At 38.5% G+C, this 19,415-nt stretch overlaps 1 protein-coding gene across 3 annotated transcripts in view; it reads right to left on the bottom strand.

Moving 5' to 3' along the window:
* Positions 1–19,415, bottom strand: part of FARS2 (phenylalanyl-tRNA synthetase 2, mitochondrial) — a 248,077-nt gene that overhangs the window by 100,631 nt on the left and 128,031 nt on the right. For all 3 annotated transcript variants that reach the window (XM_084281775.1, XM_084281776.1, XM_084281777.1), the window contains one exon: positions 1,697–1,857. In XM_084281775.1, the coding sequence (XP_084137901.1) occupies positions 1,697–1,857 (161 nt within the window). The remainder of the gene's footprint in view (positions 1–1,696; positions 1,858–19,415) is intronic.

A 19,415-nucleotide genomic window follows, 5' to 3' on the forward strand; every position in this document is an offset into this window, starting at 1 on the left:
ATCCAGTTAACAAGCAAAAAAGTGAAAAACCACATGCTGCTCAGTTAATGTTACCAAACAGCAGCAAGTAGAAAAAAATAGCAAGGAAGGGAGGAAGGGAGGGAGGGAAAGAAAGAAAGAAGAACATTTCTATCACCTTTAGCTTCCTAAAAGCTGCTCTTTCCTCTGAGTTTACCCACGCCCCTGTTACCTTCAGATCGGTCCACTACTCCTGACTTTATCTGAAGCTGAACATGAAAATGATACACAACCTAAAGAAGCAGCCACTCAGTACTCTCTCTGGCTTACCTTCAACATTAGATCATGTCATCCTGACAATCTGGGCCTTCTCCCAAATACCCAATCTACCATTAATATTAGGTTGAGACTTGGATCCTCAATTTTAAAGAAAGCAAGAAATCTCATTTTAGTTCCATCAGAGATCAGACTGTAATCTATAAACCAAGCCACAATCCATGTTCCTCAGGAGCAATGACACCCAGAAAGATACAGGCCGAAATGAAGGACACTTGAGCATCCCTTGTTGAAAAGAACAACATTCTGTAGAAAATGTGTGAAACCTACAGACAGACCTACCTTCAAGAAACATGGCAAAATCTGCCTTCTTTCTGTAAGTGACAACTACAATCTGACTGCACCATCACCAGCATCACAAAAGCAAAAGGCACAAAGAAAATCTACTCAAACAACATTCTGACTCTATCAGAGAAGATGTGCCAGCACTGCTATGAACTCAAAAATGGATGCTGCTACTGATTTGATGTAGAGACTGCTCAAATACCGTCTCAGCATTATCACTGTTGATTTCCCCTTTTATATTTTCAATTGTTAAAAAACCTATTCAAGCCGTTCACAAAGCAAGGAAAATGGTAGAAGGCAGCAGCAATATGCATTCTGATGCTTTAGTACTTCAGACATCTGTTATCAGACATCTACACAGCTGTCAGCTCAACTCTCCCAAAGATGGGTGATAACAGCTGACTTTAGCCTTCCTGCGATGACACAGAAGAACATTATGGAAGTAACACTTCCACTCAATCCAGTTTTGCTTGATTACTTTGCTACTACAAGAAGGAAGATAAGTTGCCAGCTTTGAAAGCAAGTGAAGCCTCAGGAGAGGAGTTACAAAAGAAACAGAAGTTGAACCTGCACTCTTCCCCCACTAGCACTTGGAGGAAAGAGCCAACATACTGAAGACATTGGTGCGTGTTCACAATGCATTTTGCTGATGTTGAACAGCGCAACTCACAATGACTTCAATGAACACAGAGTGATAATAAAAGGGGGTTATTGGGAATGTATTACAATATTTGAAAGGTTGGCATCAAACAGGTTTTCATAATGATTAAGAATTACAGCCCCAGATCAAGAATACACCCAGTTCAGTCACAGGCCTAAATCAATCTCCATTCTGGACAGATTTAGATTTTAAATACAGGCTTATTTATTACTCAGAACAGAGATATTCACTGAGTATCAGCAGCAACTCAGAACATTATCTGGCTGAAAAAACGTTATAAAAAGCCTTTTTTTTTTTTTTTTTTTTTCCAGTTTATGAGAGAATCATGATAGTTGGAAAGCTGCTGCTTTAAAACCTAATTTGTTAATGGCACAGAATTTTAATTGTATGATATTCTCTAGGGCTACCCGCACTTCTTACCTATGGAAAATTGTTTTCATATACACATTACTTTACCTGAAATTTTATTTTTTGGCAAATGTGAGGCACAATAAACTGCTTCAAGAAGCGTTCATCTTCACTCCAGAACAGTCGGATGTCAGGAATATCATACAGGATCATGGCCAGCCTCTCCAAACCCAAGCCAAATGCCCAGCCAATTTTATCCTGAGCACCAGCTGCAATAAACAAACAAACAAAATGAAAATTCAAAAGCTTAAATTCACAACATGAAAAATTGCTGATAAAACGTTCACCTATCTCCCAAGAAAAGAAAAAAAAAAAAAAAGAAAGGTAGAATGGCAAAACAGAAATGCCTGCAAGCAACTGGCAAATTAAAGATCTACAGGCTTATGGACACATCCCAAGCAGCAAGACTGGGCATATCACTGAGTCCAGGACTCAAAAGTGGGAATAAAGCTGCACCCTTTGATCTCTGCATCCAAAGTTTCAGACAGAGTTTGAGAAATGCTGCAGAACATTACACAACACTTCACTATGCTTAGAGCTCAGCGCTCCACATCCAACTTGACTGTGTTTTACAAGACATGTAACCACGAATTTCCTATTCAGGATATTTCACGTGGGCTGACAGACCAGCCAAGCCTATGCACCATTAACATCATTGTCAACAGTTGAGAGGATCAAAATTGCCTCTTTTGAGGCACGTAGCAGAAGCAGGGCAATGGCCTTCAAGGCCCTGTCACGCTGGCATCACACCTCCAACCGGAGAGCTCCTGGGCCGCTGCCCCCAGGGAAAGCCACCACCCCCACATACAGAAGTCTCTGTTGTGCAGCACTAAATATAAAAAGACAAGAATATTTCATACAGAAGAGCTTTACAGATATTAATGATGCAACATTTCTGTCAGGAAATATTCATACCTTCTTAATTTACAGAGCAGGAACACTGAGTTATGAAACAGTGGTGTTTTGGTTTTTTTTTCAACATCAGGAACCATCTCCATGTTCAGGCATCATTCCACCAATTTTCAACAAAGCCAAGAGCCCAGCAGCTCTGCCAAGGCTCACAGCTTTTTCAAATGTAAACAAAAGCCTTAATAAATGCACTTAGGCTGAAAGTGCACGTGTGACAGGCTTGCCAGCAGAACCAGGGAGGTGACTCTCCCCTTGTACTCCGTTCTGGGGAGGCCACACCTCGAGTACTGTGTTCAGTACTCAGAAAGAGCAGTCAGGCATTGGGACGGGTTGCCCAGGGAGATGGTGGTGTCAACATCCCCAGGGGTGTTCAAGGAAAGGTTGAACGTGGTGCTTAGGGACATGATTTAGTGGGTGACATGGGTGGTAGGGGGATGGTTGGACCAGATGATCTTGGAGGTCTCTTCCAACCCTAATGATTCTATGATTTCCCACCAGCACTGGCAGTGAGCTCCCAAGTCATATATCACTGTGCATCTCACAGCTATGCCATTATACCAGTGCTCTACCTGCCCCCCGCCTCCAAGTATTACTTTTAGCAAATTTTTTGGAAGCTTTGAACTTTGCAACTTCCCCACCATCATGGAGGAGGCTGAAGACAGAACTCTACTTTCTGACTCCCATCTCTTATCAGAAAGGAGACAAGAGTACTCCCATTATTTGGGGATTGATGGTATTCTGGGATATGCTGTCATGTTCAGTGATGAGAGGGAACAGTTCAGAGCCCTGCTTAAATAACAGCAGGCATAACAAGTTTGGAAAAAGAGACACAGTCATCACTTTGTCTTTTAATTAACCTGAACCTACTTATTTCCCAGGTCCCCAGAAGAACCCACCTGTGCCTGATCTCGAACCTCTGAAGTATTGTGCTGCCATGTGAATTCAGTCAACTTTATACCAGTACTCCCCAGAGCAGTCTGGATGTTCTGCCTTGTCCTTCCTAGTGTACTCATAGGTAAGACTTCTCACTTTCTGACGTTTTAAAGCACACAGCTTAAATATTGAACTGTAGGATTCCTGAGAAACAGAGGAGTGGGCACAAACTCAAGAGGTGCCAGTTTATGTCCTCACAGCAGAGCTGCTTGAACTGATACACTTAGACCAACCAACTGTCCCTGAGCTAACCTGACCCTATAATCCAAGCAACATTATATGAAGAACTGCAATACTCGCCATTGTCAACTGAATTATTTATGGAGAAGAGAGAGCCACTACACAGAATGTATTGAAAATTAATACCTGGGAAAGATTTTAAGCTTCAATTAAGAGTGAACCATTAACTGCTTTTTTTTTTTTTTTTTTTTTTTTCCCCAAGCTGAAAATACTTTTTCTCTCCATACTCCTGCATATAGAAATAATTATATTCTTATGGCTAGGAAGAAGAGGAATAATTCACTGCAATAATGTTGCTTCCCCAAAATTCCAGCTTGTCTTAGAGCATCAACTCACGAATCAGTAGCAAAACTCCTGTTCATACACGTATGGAAGTTTCTGCTGTCTGATTAACACAATCCATGCCCCTCCCTCAGGGCTAAGTAGATCAGCTGAAGCAATAGCTATGAGGGTTCTGAAAAAACACTGCTTCATCCCCACAGGGGCATTCAATCAGCCACCTAAAGGTGCCAGGTTGAGCATCAGTGTTAATTGTTTCATTGATGCTCATTTAAGTTAGTATGCATGATAGGGGATGCTGATTCTCCTTCCCCACATTACTGATGATTACTCATAGATCTGAAAGAAACAAAATGGATATGACAGAAGATCAGCAGAACAGGTGTGTATTCTGTGAGGCAAAGCCTTACATTTAAGACTTGTGCTTTTAAATTATTTTGATACAAGAATGGTTTTCATCGCAACTCTTTTAGCTCACACTTTAAGGTTAACATACAATATTCATACCTAATTGATTTGCTATGCATTTTAATTGTGTAATGAATGTTTTCATTTTATCTTTTTTTTTTTTTTTTGAGGACTAGGCCACATTATACTACTTTGCATTATGTATCACACATACCAAATTTTATCCAGCTGTCTGCCTAGGAGCTCAAAGCATTGTCATCTGAGCTACGAATAAACACCTGTCTGCTGGATGATCCTTATACAATTACCAGCCTTCAGAACACAAACTTCTCAAGTGCCAGAAGTCCATATCAGTGAAGACTTCCCCTCTCTTCAAACAAATGAAAGAAAAATGCAGACAACTGGAATTCCTCCTCAAATCAGCACTAACAAATAAACCTCCACTATGCCCCGCATCTTCATTTATTTTGCCTCTGGTCTCTTCTCCAACTACCTGTTTGTAAACCTCCAAGTCAAAGTAGCATTTAAAAATATAATTAACTTTAACCATTTTTAGAATTGCCTTGGGAACTCAACAGGACTAAAGCACAGCCCTGAACATTCTGATTGAAAACTAAAAGTTAAACGTGCAGCCAACTATTCTGGTGAGTGAGACCACTACAAAACATTGTATAGCATATATATTTTATCTAGTTTGGATTTTGGCAAGTAGAACATGAAAAAGTTGAGATAATGTGAGTCAACATGAAAAAATGAATGAATACAAGTAACTTCAAACATGACAGAAGTCAGGTTGAGGTTCTGACAAAGAGACCTAGCCAAAGTGGCAGATTCCAGGGACCTGGTGAGACAAATATAGCATCACTACTTGAAATAACACAGTCCGGTGGAGAAAGCACTCCTGACAGTCAAGCTTTCCCCATCTAGCCTAGGTTTGTATGCTGCCAGGCTCCTGCTGCCTGGCGTGAAAAACTTGACTACCCACCAGAATAAAATTGCTGGAAGCTTTGCATGTCAGGTGGCCAAAGATGGAAAAGGAAAGGATAAAACAATTTGACTGGCTTCCCACACTAGCAGCTGACACAGTCCCAATTGACTGAAAAAGAAGGTTGGATCGTTACAACTATGTCTTACATGGGAATCCATCTTCTTTGAGAAGTCACGTCTAGGAGTCCTGCTCCTAAGCTTCCAGACCACAAGAATCAATGAACCTACTTGAATCTAGACCCATCAGGCCATTCTCCAAAAAAACTTTGCTGAATGAAAGCTAATTTGATCAAAGATACTTAATTCACAACTGAAATAAATAAAAAAAAAAGTCAAAGCACCATTTATTTGCTAATGTGATACCAATCTTCAAAGATAAAGCTAGAACTACAAGAACACTCCAACATATTAATATCAACCACTTCCTAACTGTCTGTGTCTTACAATACTATTACTAGTTTAAAGTACTTCAGCCAGGATGTGAAGCTTTGTAATTCCTCTGTGAGACATCCACAGTCACCCACTAGAACTCATGGATTATATCCACTGAATCCTCAGAAATACCCACAGACAGAAATGTTGAACTTCACAAGGAGAGTAAGGTATGACATTTTGTACAGTACAAGATTTTTAAGGCATATTTTACAATATTGTGTTAGGAACAGGTTGACAAAAACGTGGTTTTTTGTTGTTGTTATACACTTCAGTCATGCTTATTTTTATATCTATGCTGGCTTTTATTTAACAATTTTTTCAACTCCTGTAAAACTGCCAATAAAGAAATCTTACTTTCAAAAGAGCCTAGATTGGGCCTTCAAATTGTTATACTCAGCAGTTACTGAGAAGTGAAAGAAATTAGATTTTGATCTTGGATTGAGACAAAGTCAGAAGCATCCAACAGTCTGCATACAAGGTGTTCTTCACAAAATGCCCAGAAAGGAACATATCCAAAGTGGGTGTAGCTAAAAGCTGGGACAAGGTCCAGAAACAAATACTTGAATTTAGTCTCCTGCTTTCAGTCCAAACCATGTCTGTTACTGAAACAAATTCATGGTGGGTAGAGAGGTGAACAGATTCTCAAGGATACAGACACTGCATATCATGTTTTATAAGACAAATCAGTGCTTTAAACTGAGTTGAAAGTAATTTACAGACATAATGAACCCTAGCAGCCCCGAACACAGGCTCAACAACTGCACTGAATGAAGCACAGCATAAAGTATGGCCTTAGAGTACACTGCTTTGATTCATCAATGGAAAACAGGACAAGGGAAACCAAAATTCAAGGATATAGACTTCCTCCCACGCACGAATCAGAGAAAACGGGTGAAACAAAACCTTGGCCACAGCTGCTATCAAGCAATGCACAACACCTCCAAATGGGAAGTGTGCTTCACAAGCCTCAGTTGCAACCACATGCTCTTACTCTCTTCTCCGACACCTTTTCTGTTTACTTTCCCATGCAAAACAGTAACACTTCAGCTGTCTCCAAACTGTACCTCAACTATTTGTTCTTATTCATCATCCTCAGCTTCCTTTGTCTTCTTCTCTATTTGTACATTGAGCAGTTGTACCTCAACAGATCACCAAAGAGCTCTCTACCTGAGAATTATATATTACTGTGAGCTCACACAAAGCTTCAGAAATTCCTGAAACAAAGACCTGTGTCCACATTTGAGCTCTATGTGGCTAATGGACATCTTAAGAACAAGGGTTTGAAAAACAGCTCCTGCAAAATAAAGATTTGCTTATTATTATAGACGAAGAATGCATATTCTACATGAGGGACACAGCAATGAGGTAAACTATGTTTACCTGTATTAGAAAATCATTTAAAATTGTTTCCTATTTCATATAGAACTCCCTTATTTTGGGAGTCCAAGGTTTTATGTGGAGAAAAAAAAATGTAAATAGCAAGGTTAATCTCCAATTAAGGAGAGCTTATGGAAGTACAAGGTCAGGTGGCTTGGATATTAAGCAACTGAGGCCAAAAACCTTACTAAAGTTTCCTTCTGAACTGCTCTCTTCAGCAGAAGCAAAAATCAGAACTGTCATATTATTCTCTAACTCTGTTAAATTGATGCAGTCAGGCTCCTGTGTGCAATCCAGTTTAAATTACCTTCTAAAATAAGGACTTGGCTTTCAGACTGTGCATGCTAAGTAAGCCACTCCTCAAGAACTCAAGAAAAGAAGTAAACATTCAATTATGCCTATTTTGCGGAAAAAGAACTTATCTTTCTAAATCTCAAATGTGGAATAATTTTCCAACAATAATAGTCACTTTGAGACCACAGCTTTGTCTCCTGGGTCAGACTGATCTGTTCTGTTTGCTTCACTTGAAAACTAAGCAAAAGAACTTTAAAGGCTTTGATTGAGTTTTTAATATTTATGTTTATTTTTGTTCCACAATCAAAATAGTTTGGTACATACTAAAGGAACAGCCTATTAAAAAAATTTCTATCAAGGGAAGCCATCCACTAGACTCATCTTTCTTTTAATATGTAATTAACACACATTCTACCATTTTTGCTAATATTCCATCAAGCCAAATAGCTTAGAGGAAAACATTTCTGGTCAAGAGAAATAGATGACTAGAGTGGAGAAGGGCAGGAGAATTTGATTAGCAAGAGGAGGATCGAACATACCAAAGAAGAAGCTTTTTTTTTTTTTTTCCACCTCAGTCTGTCATTTTTATTTTCCAGTTCTTTTGTCTTTCTGCTTCCAAAGGTATCAATTCCTCAGTCCTTCTCCCCTGCTCCTGTCCATCTGTCTCTCTATGCCTGAGTCCACGTCTCCCATTCCAACAAATATTTCTAAGTACTCCCAACAGACTCAATGACAAAAACCACCATTAAACAGAATTTTACTTAAAAAACAGGTATTTTTCGACATTCATAACCACACGCTGCTGTAAGGTTCAAGCTTTCAAGTGATGAAAGATAAAGTATCCACTTAATTTCCAAGTGCAATGCAAGATATTAGTCATTGACTACAAACACTTATGGTATACAGTCTTTCTGTTTCTCTGTACTTTAGCTCACAGATCTGAAAAACAAAACAAAACAAAACAAAACAAAAAAAAAGCAACTTCCTTGGTTTTCTTTTCTTTTTTTCCTCTTTATGTATAGATATCTCAAAACTGGACAACCTCCATGGAGGGCAGTACAATTTGCTTTCTTAATTTATGTCGCAGACCAGAAAAAGAGTTGACTCCATGGGTTTATTTCCCCTGACACTGCTTGCAGGTTTCAGTACTGCTCTTTTTGTTCTGAGTATGTAAAAGCAAATTCCATTTTCCTTTCTTAATGCTTTGTTCATTCAGGGAAAAGTTGGATTTTTGAGTTGTTGGGTCTTTTAATATCTTTAAGTACTCTTAAATCTCCCTAGACATTGTGGCCGTATAGGTTTGAAAAAAAATATAAGTTATATAGAAATACACAATGGACTGCCATTTGTTGGAAAAAATAAGTCTACAGTATAGTTCAAAAATTCAATTACGAATCTCATTTTTCAGGCATATAAGAACAGCTGGACAAACTCACTCCATATATGTTCACTGTCACCAGATGAAGGTTTCTCCCCAAAAGTTCACCAATACCTACACTGACTGTTTAGCATCTTTAGAAATGGTCTCTTCTTTAAAAACAACTAGCAAAGCAAGGAACAACAACATAAATGTGATACAACCTTCAAGAGACTACAACATTCCCAAAAGATACAGAGGCTGCAGTTTATACATGTATATACCACAGCACTGTTTAGCTTCTGTTTGATATTGCCGTTCAAAAATCAGAACAGTCAGAACCCTTGTACATATCAAAAGGTTAAAAACTGCGTTCAGCTCCTAGCAGCACAGAGGCATGGTTACTCTGACACTGCACAGTAAATTCAACTTCTACATTCAGGGACTGACCTTGCATTTTGTGATTCTACAGTACCTATCCTAACAACGCCCCAGACTACTGACTGGGGGTCCCTGGCTCTACATTTTCTGAAACTAACATACAGGTAAGGCTTATGAATTAACATCTACACTCTTTTCCCACAAACTCAATCTTCAGAAAAACCCCAAAAAGCCACGATTCATGTAGGCACCACCTGCCTTGTCGCTAGGATTGGATTCTGAAGGGTCCAAGTACACACAACTCATTTATTTCCAAAACTGCAGCAGTCAAGATGCAGCTAAATGTATCATCACATAGCACACCCTGAAAAATCTTTGATCAGAAGCAGTAAATCCAATTCTCCTTTCTTACCACAGAATTACTCCACCGCTCCTGTGCTACAATGATTCCAAAGGTTTTTCTCGCTGGTATCTCATAGAGAGATTGGCTTTCCAAGCCATGCCTGTTTATTGATCTCCTGTCTAAAAAAAAAAATCAACCACAGGATATTATTGGTTAAAATAATTTCTGTCAATAGGTTTCATGTTATCCAAAGATACAGATGAGCTTTAGATATGTAATTACAGGGAGTGAGTAGTATGTGAGGTCGTACATTGCAAGAGTATGATGTAGATGCATAGGGTCCTGAAGATGAAGGTGTATATGCATAGGGTCCAGAACTTGACCATAGGATCAAGTTCTGCCTAATCCAATGCCTGTCCAGTGACATGGTGGGATCGTGCTCTAATTCCCAGCACTCTTCTGAGGCAGGAACTGATGGGTTACATGCAAGTCAAAACAACTGACTTGAATAAGAGTCAAAAACTCTTATTCAGTTTATCCTCTGAAATTATACCAGCTCACTAACAACTTGATGGCTACTAATCTGTTTTTCTTACATTTTTGGATACTTTCAGGAGAAAGTAGAGATATCTGTAAAATGCATAGGATATCTGCAAGAAGATGCTGAGCAGAAGCATCATTCTAGGGGATGCCTTCAGCTTCTTCACCACTACATGTTGCTAGGTATCTGATCTAAGTTGGTCTCTTGAACTCTACTTTAAATGGGGAGTGAGAAACACAAATGGCAATTCATTATCATAAGACACATTCGGATAAAGCACTTAACTTTTAGACAGGTAAACCAGATGAGATGAATTGGACCCCATGTTTCAATTTTAGCTTGAATTCTTACCACGAAATAAGCATTCCTGTATGATTACAGGACAGAGAACAATAATACTGCATGTCAGAATAATCACCACACATTTACTTCTCTTTTGGATTTCTCTCTCAGATTTCTTTTAGTTAGTTTAATGATTTTTAGCAGCCTTTCATGATTTAGGAGTTCATGTGATGCTAATACAATAGACACTGCATTTTGAATACTTTCTTGTCCTTCTCTCCCTCTTCTTGCACTCCACAAAGTGCCTATAGCCACTTTCTAAAAGATAGTATAATTTATTTCATCGGCTTATCTCATTCACCAGTAATACTACAGGATCACAGCCAGACCAACATGCTCTTCCTGCTTACCAGTATAATATTTAGTTATAGACTACTTTTAAAATTAACCCATCATCTCCACATGAAGCAGGTGAAAATAAAACAGTGAACTGAGACGGAGTAACTGCTGTTCTTCAAAGTTCAAATAAGCTTTTTTCCCCTCTAATTTCTAATTCATATGAAATTCCTGAGCGATGGCAGCAGCACATTTATTTCTGAAAAATAATGTTTTCTTAAAAAGCAGCACAAATTGTATTACACTTGGGTTTGAAGAGGTTGCATACAATATAGTCTTAGCAGCTTCTCTACTATTTGTAGTTGAGGAAATGTAACATTACAAAATCTCATGTTAATAAAATACAAATTACACAAGAAAAGCTTAATAAAAACAACGTAAAACACAAGGAGAGGTTTTACTTGAGGCCCTTGAAATAATTTGTGAAAGCACCTTAGTTGTACATTTTGTACAGGCTTCTTGTCCACTCTTGTCACAAAGCTGGCAAGACATGTAAAGGATAACAGAAACAGATGCAGAACCAAAAAAATATACAAGTGAAGCAGATTATGCTCTGTAATTCTTTCTAGCAAAATGGCATGACTACAAGAACACTATAATAAATGAAATCAATAGGAAAGGAAAAGAATCCTACAAGAACTTGCTTTTCCCTCAGGGACTAATATCTTGACAAGATTCCACTGCTGTTCTTATACCTTCAAAATGAAATTCATATGTAGTCTTTCAATATACACTTCTAAATCTCCCTTTTATGCTATCTCTCTCTAATAACATTTCCTAGCAAAGCGTATCAATAGCAAAACATCCCATTTCACATGCAAGGCAGTTTTCCCAGGGATGACAGGCAACCAGGGAAGTACATGCTTTTGCTAAAATGAAAACTAAAATCTTGATTTATTAGACAATAACAATGCAACCCCAACATATGTTTTTTAGACAACAGCAATGTGCCCACAACACAGTGAACTTGTAAAACTTGTTTTTTCTTATAAAACTGGATGAGATTCTTCTTAATGGTGTTCCTTTTCATCAGGAAAGCACATCTGCATCAGCACAATCTCAGCAGCAGCAGCAACTTGGTTCTGCTGTAATCAAGCACATCAATGGCAAACCTACACTGGCCAACCTCTCCAACACTGGGCTGGGGAGCGATGCACGCACAGGTTGTGTGCTGCACTAAATTACTGATATATTGATGATGTCCAGTTGGTACCACACACATGTGCCTATGTAAACATACCAGCATCCTGCAGACAAGCTCTTGATGTATTACTGTAGTCACAGCTGGTGAGCGGAGTGGTACGGCTAACTCCCAGGAAGGAAGGGAATGCTCACTGCAAAGGGATGTCCCCATAACAACCCTCTCCCTAGGTATATGTACAGAACAGAGTAGAGAACAGTTCACTCTGCACACCAGCACAAAACAGAACAGTTTATTTGCTTCTGAAGGAGTAGGGAATTTCCTCAGAAAACACATTCAAAGAAGGCAAAGACTGCAATTTAAAGAGCTCCAACTTTAACAACTGCCTGAAAAAATCATGATTCTCCCACTATGGTCATAGAACCCCCCACTTATATCTAATATTTCGTATGTATAATAATTATAGAGGTATATAAACACAGAATTACTCTACAAAGCTTGTAATTATATTGCACTGATGACTCATAAGAACATGATAATATACAACAGAGCATCTCCATTTTACAGTTTTCATTTTAAAATGAGAAAATGGCACACAAAAGTGAGCCTTAATACAATACTTGTTTTTTCAATGAAACATTCAGATATTCTGAAATGTTAGAATTAAGGTTGCCTGAGGAATACTAAGTTGCCCTCATCTTAGAAATACATTAACTATGCTGTCTTCAGTGAGACATTCAAGTATTAATCTTTCCACAAGACCTTGTGGTCCCTATGCTGAACCTTTAGTTCAGCGTAGAGAAGAGACAGCAGTTAGTGATGACTGCTTGCATTCCTTGCATTGCTGAATTATGGAACCACAGGATCATAAATGGTTTGGGTGCAGTATAGAAGCTCTCTCCTTGGTGGCTCCTCTATCACTTGGAGAAGGAAGTTATCACCAACACATTCCGGGAACCTTCTGCATTTCTCATGCCCTGCTGTGCTGTCCCTCCAACAGACATCAGGGTGGCTGAAGTCCCCCTTGAGGACTAGGACTTGTGAACCTGAGTCCAGGTGTACACATACCCCAGATTACTCACATATTGAGCAGAATTTAAAATGAGCTCTTGAAGACATTATTCTTTGATGAGCTTCCCAGTGAAGCACTCAGTTTCATAATATTTGAATTTTTGAAAAATATTAAAGATTTTTTTCCACGTCTCAGTGAGCTGAAAGTATTGCTATCTCTTGTATTGTAGATTAGGAATTAAAAAACTTTAAGATCAAAAGCGCCTATTAATTTTGCTCCCAATCTGAGATACCTGGGACCCGATGGCTCTGAGCACTGAGCATTACATAGTTTTTAGTATATTCAAAGTATAGTTCCCTATACTATTCTATAATTCCTACGTAATGACAATTAATTAAACACTATTTTGCACTGTGAAAAATTTTAAGTGCTAGATAAAGGGGCTCCTGTGCTTTTAAGTTTTACTCTCATGATCAAATTGTATCTCTTATAGCTATCAGAAACAGAATTAAAAGAAGATTCTTCCTAAAAACATAAACCTAAAGGTAGTTCTTAATTACATCTTCTTTCTTTTACGTATTGAAAGTTGGCAGCAATTGCTACAGAAACTCCTAACTGTGTTAACTTTTGCCCTGCACTCAGTTAGAGAAGTTCATGTTGAACACCAGTCTTGCTTGTCTGGAGAATCTGAAAAATATTAACATTAGTTTTAGTGGATAGATACTAATTGGATTGTTATTTTTTCACTGTGTAAATTTTCAGTGACCTTTCCAAAAAGAAATAACAAGTCAATAGAAATTGTTTCTTCTTGACTTTCTCCACCCCTCTTTTTTATTATTATTATTCTTAAACAGCCATACAAAGTTTCTTAATCTTTTTATTCAGCTGCATACATTTATTTTTATTTTCTTTTAAGGTAGAAAGGATAAGGGTTTTCATTTTTGTGTTTCTGTTTTGATTTTGTTAATTTTCTATTTTTCATTCTACTTTCATGGACATTTTCTAAGTTATTTTCTCAACTAACCTGTTCAGTATTTAAGGCAAATAAGATCAGGTTTCCAGCACTAAGTACATTAAGAGCTCTATCCCCTCCTCAAGCTGAAAACAGGGCAAAAATGCAATGACAAAGGGGCCAGCTTTCAGCAGCTGATTCATCTTGTAAAGAAATGACATCTTAATACACATAATCCATTTATATCCACATACCCATTGAGTAACTGTACTGAATAACTATTTGTAAATACAAGTTATGTCAGCACAGTTATGGACAGAAATTGAATCTGCCCAAATCTTATTACTTGCTCTGCACTCCAGTACTTGGAGCATCCTTTCCTCTGGTGGGTTAGGGCTCTTGGTAACAGTGGAGAAAGAGCAAACCCAGGATCGTTTTTAAAAAAGGTGGCACGGCCAACTCTAGGAATACTCTACCTCACTCCTGAAAGCAAACAAAGACTGTACACAAATGCACACAGCATGGGAAACAAGCAGGAAAAATGAGAAGTCTAAGCACAGTTGTAGAGTCATGACCTGACAGGGATTACAGCCATAGTAGAAGAACTTACTTGACTGCAGTGCTAGAGTGATGGATGGATGCAGGCTTCTTTTAGAGATTTATGACTTGACTGAAAAAAAAGCCCTGTAAAACCTGCATCTGCCTGGACTTGCGTTGATCTGGACCACAGACATCTGGATAACCCCTTCAGTCTACTAGATCAGTTCATGGTGTTTCTTTATTAGCAGTAATAGTAGTAGTAGTATTTTTAATACAAAACAAAACAAAAAAAAAAAACACACCTCAATCACATGTACTCACCCTTTTAAGTACATCACAATGGGATACTTACAGGGGACACCCATTCAAATCAAATTCCAATTAAAACAAACAAAAACTCCTCAGACAAAAGGTCCTCTCATTTGTTCAGCAGCCACTGCCCTGACTTTGATACCATAATTTTACTAATGTTCTGGTTGGGAAACTCCCACATCAATGACAGTATCTAGATTCCCACTATGAAAAATATGAGCATGAAAAGATGTGTCCTAACATCTAGTAAAAAGCAAATTAGACATCTTTGGAAGATGCATTACCAAAAAAGGCAAAGCAATGCATCCTTTTCTGGCTAAATTTCCTTGACATTATTATCTTGTTATTATAATCTGTAAGGAGAAAAAAATAATAATTAAAAAAATTATATATATATATATATATATATATATATATATATAAAAGCCTGTAAAGGTACCTGAATACACATTAGCAATGCCACGTGCATATATATTTGTTTGTTAATGGGAAGCTGATCATTTCTATACTATGCAATGAGTTTGGATTGAAGTTAAACACGAGAATTAGTAGCAGCCATCAGATGAACACATAGGTACATAAAACCAGTTAAACCAAAGGGAATTATATGCAGCAATTCCTCCATTACTAATATGGGATTGGAAAATTGATAATGCCAAGCAGAAAACTCCCTTACAAGGAGATCTTACCATCTGGCTTATCTCAAACCCAAAGGGAATTAAACAATAAAAGATAATAATTTCCCAACAGCGATGCAGCAGTGCAGAGTGGAGGACAAGAACCAGCCAGAGCCTACAGAGACCAGCATTTTGAAGCATTTTTATAGCAAGGTTCTTTATATTTTCCTGCAAACATTAACCCTTAGGGAAACACTATGAAATAAGGCTATGATTAACCTTATCTTAGAAATGATGAAACTTGAAATGTACCAGTTATTTCCTCACAGAAACCTAATCATTAGCTAAGTGAATAACACAGCTCAGAATTGACTTCTAAAACTGATATGTGAATCATGAAAACACACTTCAACAGAAGTTTGTGTGCTCTATGCCAACTTTGCAAAGCTTTTGAACTTCCAAATGTATTAAATTCTACATCACAATGCTGCACTGAGAGAATTTTAATTAGACAGCTTTAAATTACTTCACCTAATCAATTACCTACTCATCCTGTTTGTGAGGAATTCGTTACAACAAACCAAAAAAAAAGTAGGAATCCAGAATATGTGTTTAAGTTTCTTAAATAGCCTGTTTTATCAAAAGACACAGACTATAAATCTTCCTTACTCTAGAACTCAAGATTAGCCATATAGGAATAAGTTACACTTGATAAAAACATGGCATTGCAAGTGTGCAGTATATTGTGTGTGGGGGATAATAAGCATCATCATATTTCACCTTGTCAGCTGGCTGATTTGTGTTTGCGGTTAGTAAGAATGCTAGAAACAAATATATGCAATACTTGGCTATCACACTTTTCTACTGTAGATTTTTCTGCACGTTTCTCTGTTACAAATATCACCAGTCATGAGGCAGAACAGCGAGACGGACCACTGCTCGGCTGTAACACAGAACTTGCTAACTTTCCTTTTATCGTTTCTTTTTTATTAGCATACTTTAAAAATATGGATATCTCTAAAAATGCAAAATACTATAAAATCATAATAATTGCACAGGCATGACTTGCTATTAGAATATTAGAAATTCAACAATTTCATCAAAATTTCATTTTCCTTGTCAGTTCCTAGGATGTATTATGCATCAGTTGCATATAATTACACAATGTTTTTAGCTTCTAAGCACTGTTTTCATCATGGTTGCCTGCCTTCCTGAACAATTTAAAATGTCATTAGCCATTTAAATACAACCAGATTAATCAAGGTGTCCTCAGATAATTATCACAAGAAGTCTGGAGATGCATTTAACATAAGCTTTCTTTCTACAGAATATGGAATTCCTCTAAGCCAGACATGATCTGCTCTACAACATAGTGATGCTTGAATGAAAGTAAATCCTTCATACTTCTTGCTGTCATGACAGAAATAGAAGTTCCTCTACCAAACTCTAAGGAAGAACAACCATCAAGTGCAGATTTCAGTAGATATTCATTTTGAGCCAAGGACTTTTATGCTTCTCGTGCTGCCCTACCAGCAAGGAGGCTGGGGCTGCACAAGAAGCTAGGAAGGAACAGAACCAGGCCAGATGGACCAAACTGGCCAAAGGGATGTCCTGTATAATCATGTGGTGCTGTGCTGAACAATAAAGGTGGGTGAAGGAGGAAGGGGAGGACATTCAGCGTGATGGTGTTTGTCTTCCCAAGAAATCTTTACGCATGGTGAGTCCTGCTTTCCTGGAAGTGGTTGAATGCCTGCCTGCTGATGGGAAGTATCAAATGGGTTTCTTGGATTGCTTTACTTGCATTTGCAGCTTGTGCTTTACCTAGTAAATTGTCCTTATCTCAACGCGCAAGCTCTTGTACTTTTACCTCTCCGGTTCTCTCCCCATCCCATGTGGGGAGAGTGAGCAAGGGGCTGAATGGTGCTGAATCACCTGCCAGGATAAACCGCAGCAAAAAGAAATAGGGCTTGCATACCTAGAAATGGGTTCAGCAATTAAAATTAATTTATGAAAGGGGGAAAAAAGCTATAGAAAAGTTTAAATATTCATTCTGGATTTATAATAAATTCTCTCAATACCTGTGCAAAAGTACCTGGAATCAGATATTAATAGAGTTCTGGATTTATACAAAAAAGCTGTACTCTGAAACAGGCTTGTACTTTCTGTGCAGTCAGCTGGCCAGATCACCAAGCACAAGATGGAAAACAGAAGGAGAGGTAAAAAGGGAGGGGTGGGGGGTAGCAACACTTGCACAGACTGGACTGCTTAACATGCTCAGCTGGTGTGAATTAGTACAAAAGCTCCTCCAACATCAGTGAAGTCGTGCCAACTGAGACCAGATGAGATCTAAGCTGTTGTTAGCCAAGTAGCAAAAGAAAAAAAGAAAAAAAAAAAAAACACAACACATTAGGCCCAGTTATTATTTATTCAGATTTCCATGCACGTGCACACAAAAATGCATCACTGGCTTCACCACTGTTATTCTTCATTTGCATTATTAGTAGATGAATCATGAGCATTGCATTTCCATGGATTTGCTCACAAACATTTAATGACTGCACAACTGCTTGAGCTATGTAACATTTCAGAATAGATTAAATTCACCTTATTTCAGAATTCGTTAAAAAAAAATAAGGGAAAGAAAGTTGGGCCAGGAAAAAGCAGGAGGATGCCTGCCAAGCTGTAGTCTTCATTAGCAGTCACATGACTGGCTTTGGAAAACTTCATCCTTAGAGAAGTCAAGAACATTCGAGTGTTGTAAACACAAAGAGCAAACCCAGAAAGCAGAACCATGCCAGTGCCGACCCCCTTCCCCCACATGGGGAGATGCAAGGAGGTTTGGAGCAGCACCTGTGCTTTGTTGCTGTCTGCCCAATGTGCAGCGGTGTCCAGCCATTGCGCAGTCCTGTGCAGCTGATACTCACCTAATTGCAGCGCAGCGAGCAAGCTGAACTCAGTCAAACTGCTAGTCAGGTTGTTCATTCCTTGCTTTTGATTTAGCCAGTATTTACTAAACACTCAGACAATCCTTTCGGGCAAACAAAACAGCCCTTTCCTCTCTGTGTTTTGCAGCCAGAGAAACTTCAGGGATGTCTGTGACACACAAAGGCCGAAGGCTTACAGGCCACCTCCTGACCAAGCTATCCCAGCTGCCAGTTCTGGTCTAGTCAGGTCAATAGGGAGCTCCAGGAAGAATCACAGAATGGTTTGGGTTGGAACGGACCTTAAATGTCACCCAGTTCCAACCCCCTTGCCATGGGCAGGGGCACCTGCCACTAGGCTGGGTTGCCCAAAGAATAATTTATCCTACTTCTTTCTGGCCAAGGTGAGTATTTCAGCCACCGCTTGTGGCTGACATATCTTAAGGCACTTTAATATTTACTCATTTGCAGAATCCTCCCACTGCTTCCAGTGACTCAAAAGCCAGTGTGTTATTCATCAACTTTCTGTTCCTACCACTAATCTCAAGATAAATTCATTGCTACATCAGTTTTATTAGAGTAGCTTAACTTAGCAGATCTGCTACCTATTATCACAGAATCTCAATTGTGTCCTGACCATCACAAATTTTTGACCTCAAAATTCAGTCACACTGACATGCTATGATAAGAAAACTACAAAGGCTGCCTGTATTGATCTTTTGTCTTTGAATCCACATAGTTGTTCAAGAAAGGAAGGCAGAAGAATTTGCACAACTGCGCTTCAAGTAACACGTGGATAATTATGAAGATATATCATTTTCTGCCCTTAAACTGCTCTGTGTCCAGTGGCCATGCAGACAGCCAAAAAAAAAATACAGAAGGGCTACCCATGTAAAAACTTACTGACAAAAAAACTTCCAAGAGAGTACATACAAATATCCCCTACTCCTCCCAGCTACCACTGAAAAGACAAAGGACAAACTCTGTCTCATAAAAGTTGTAAAGCTACTCTGCTTGATGATATGTGCCAAAATGGCACACAGTGTTAGGAGATGATTAAAGGGGTAAAAATGACATTGCATTGCTGGAAGTTTGATACTGTTTGACTGA

The sequence above is a fragment of the Netta rufina genome (assembly GCF_964035555.1).
Source record: "Netta rufina genome assembly, chromosome: 2".
Lineage (NCBI taxonomy): Eukaryota > Metazoa > Chordata > Aves > Anseriformes > Anatidae > Netta > Netta rufina.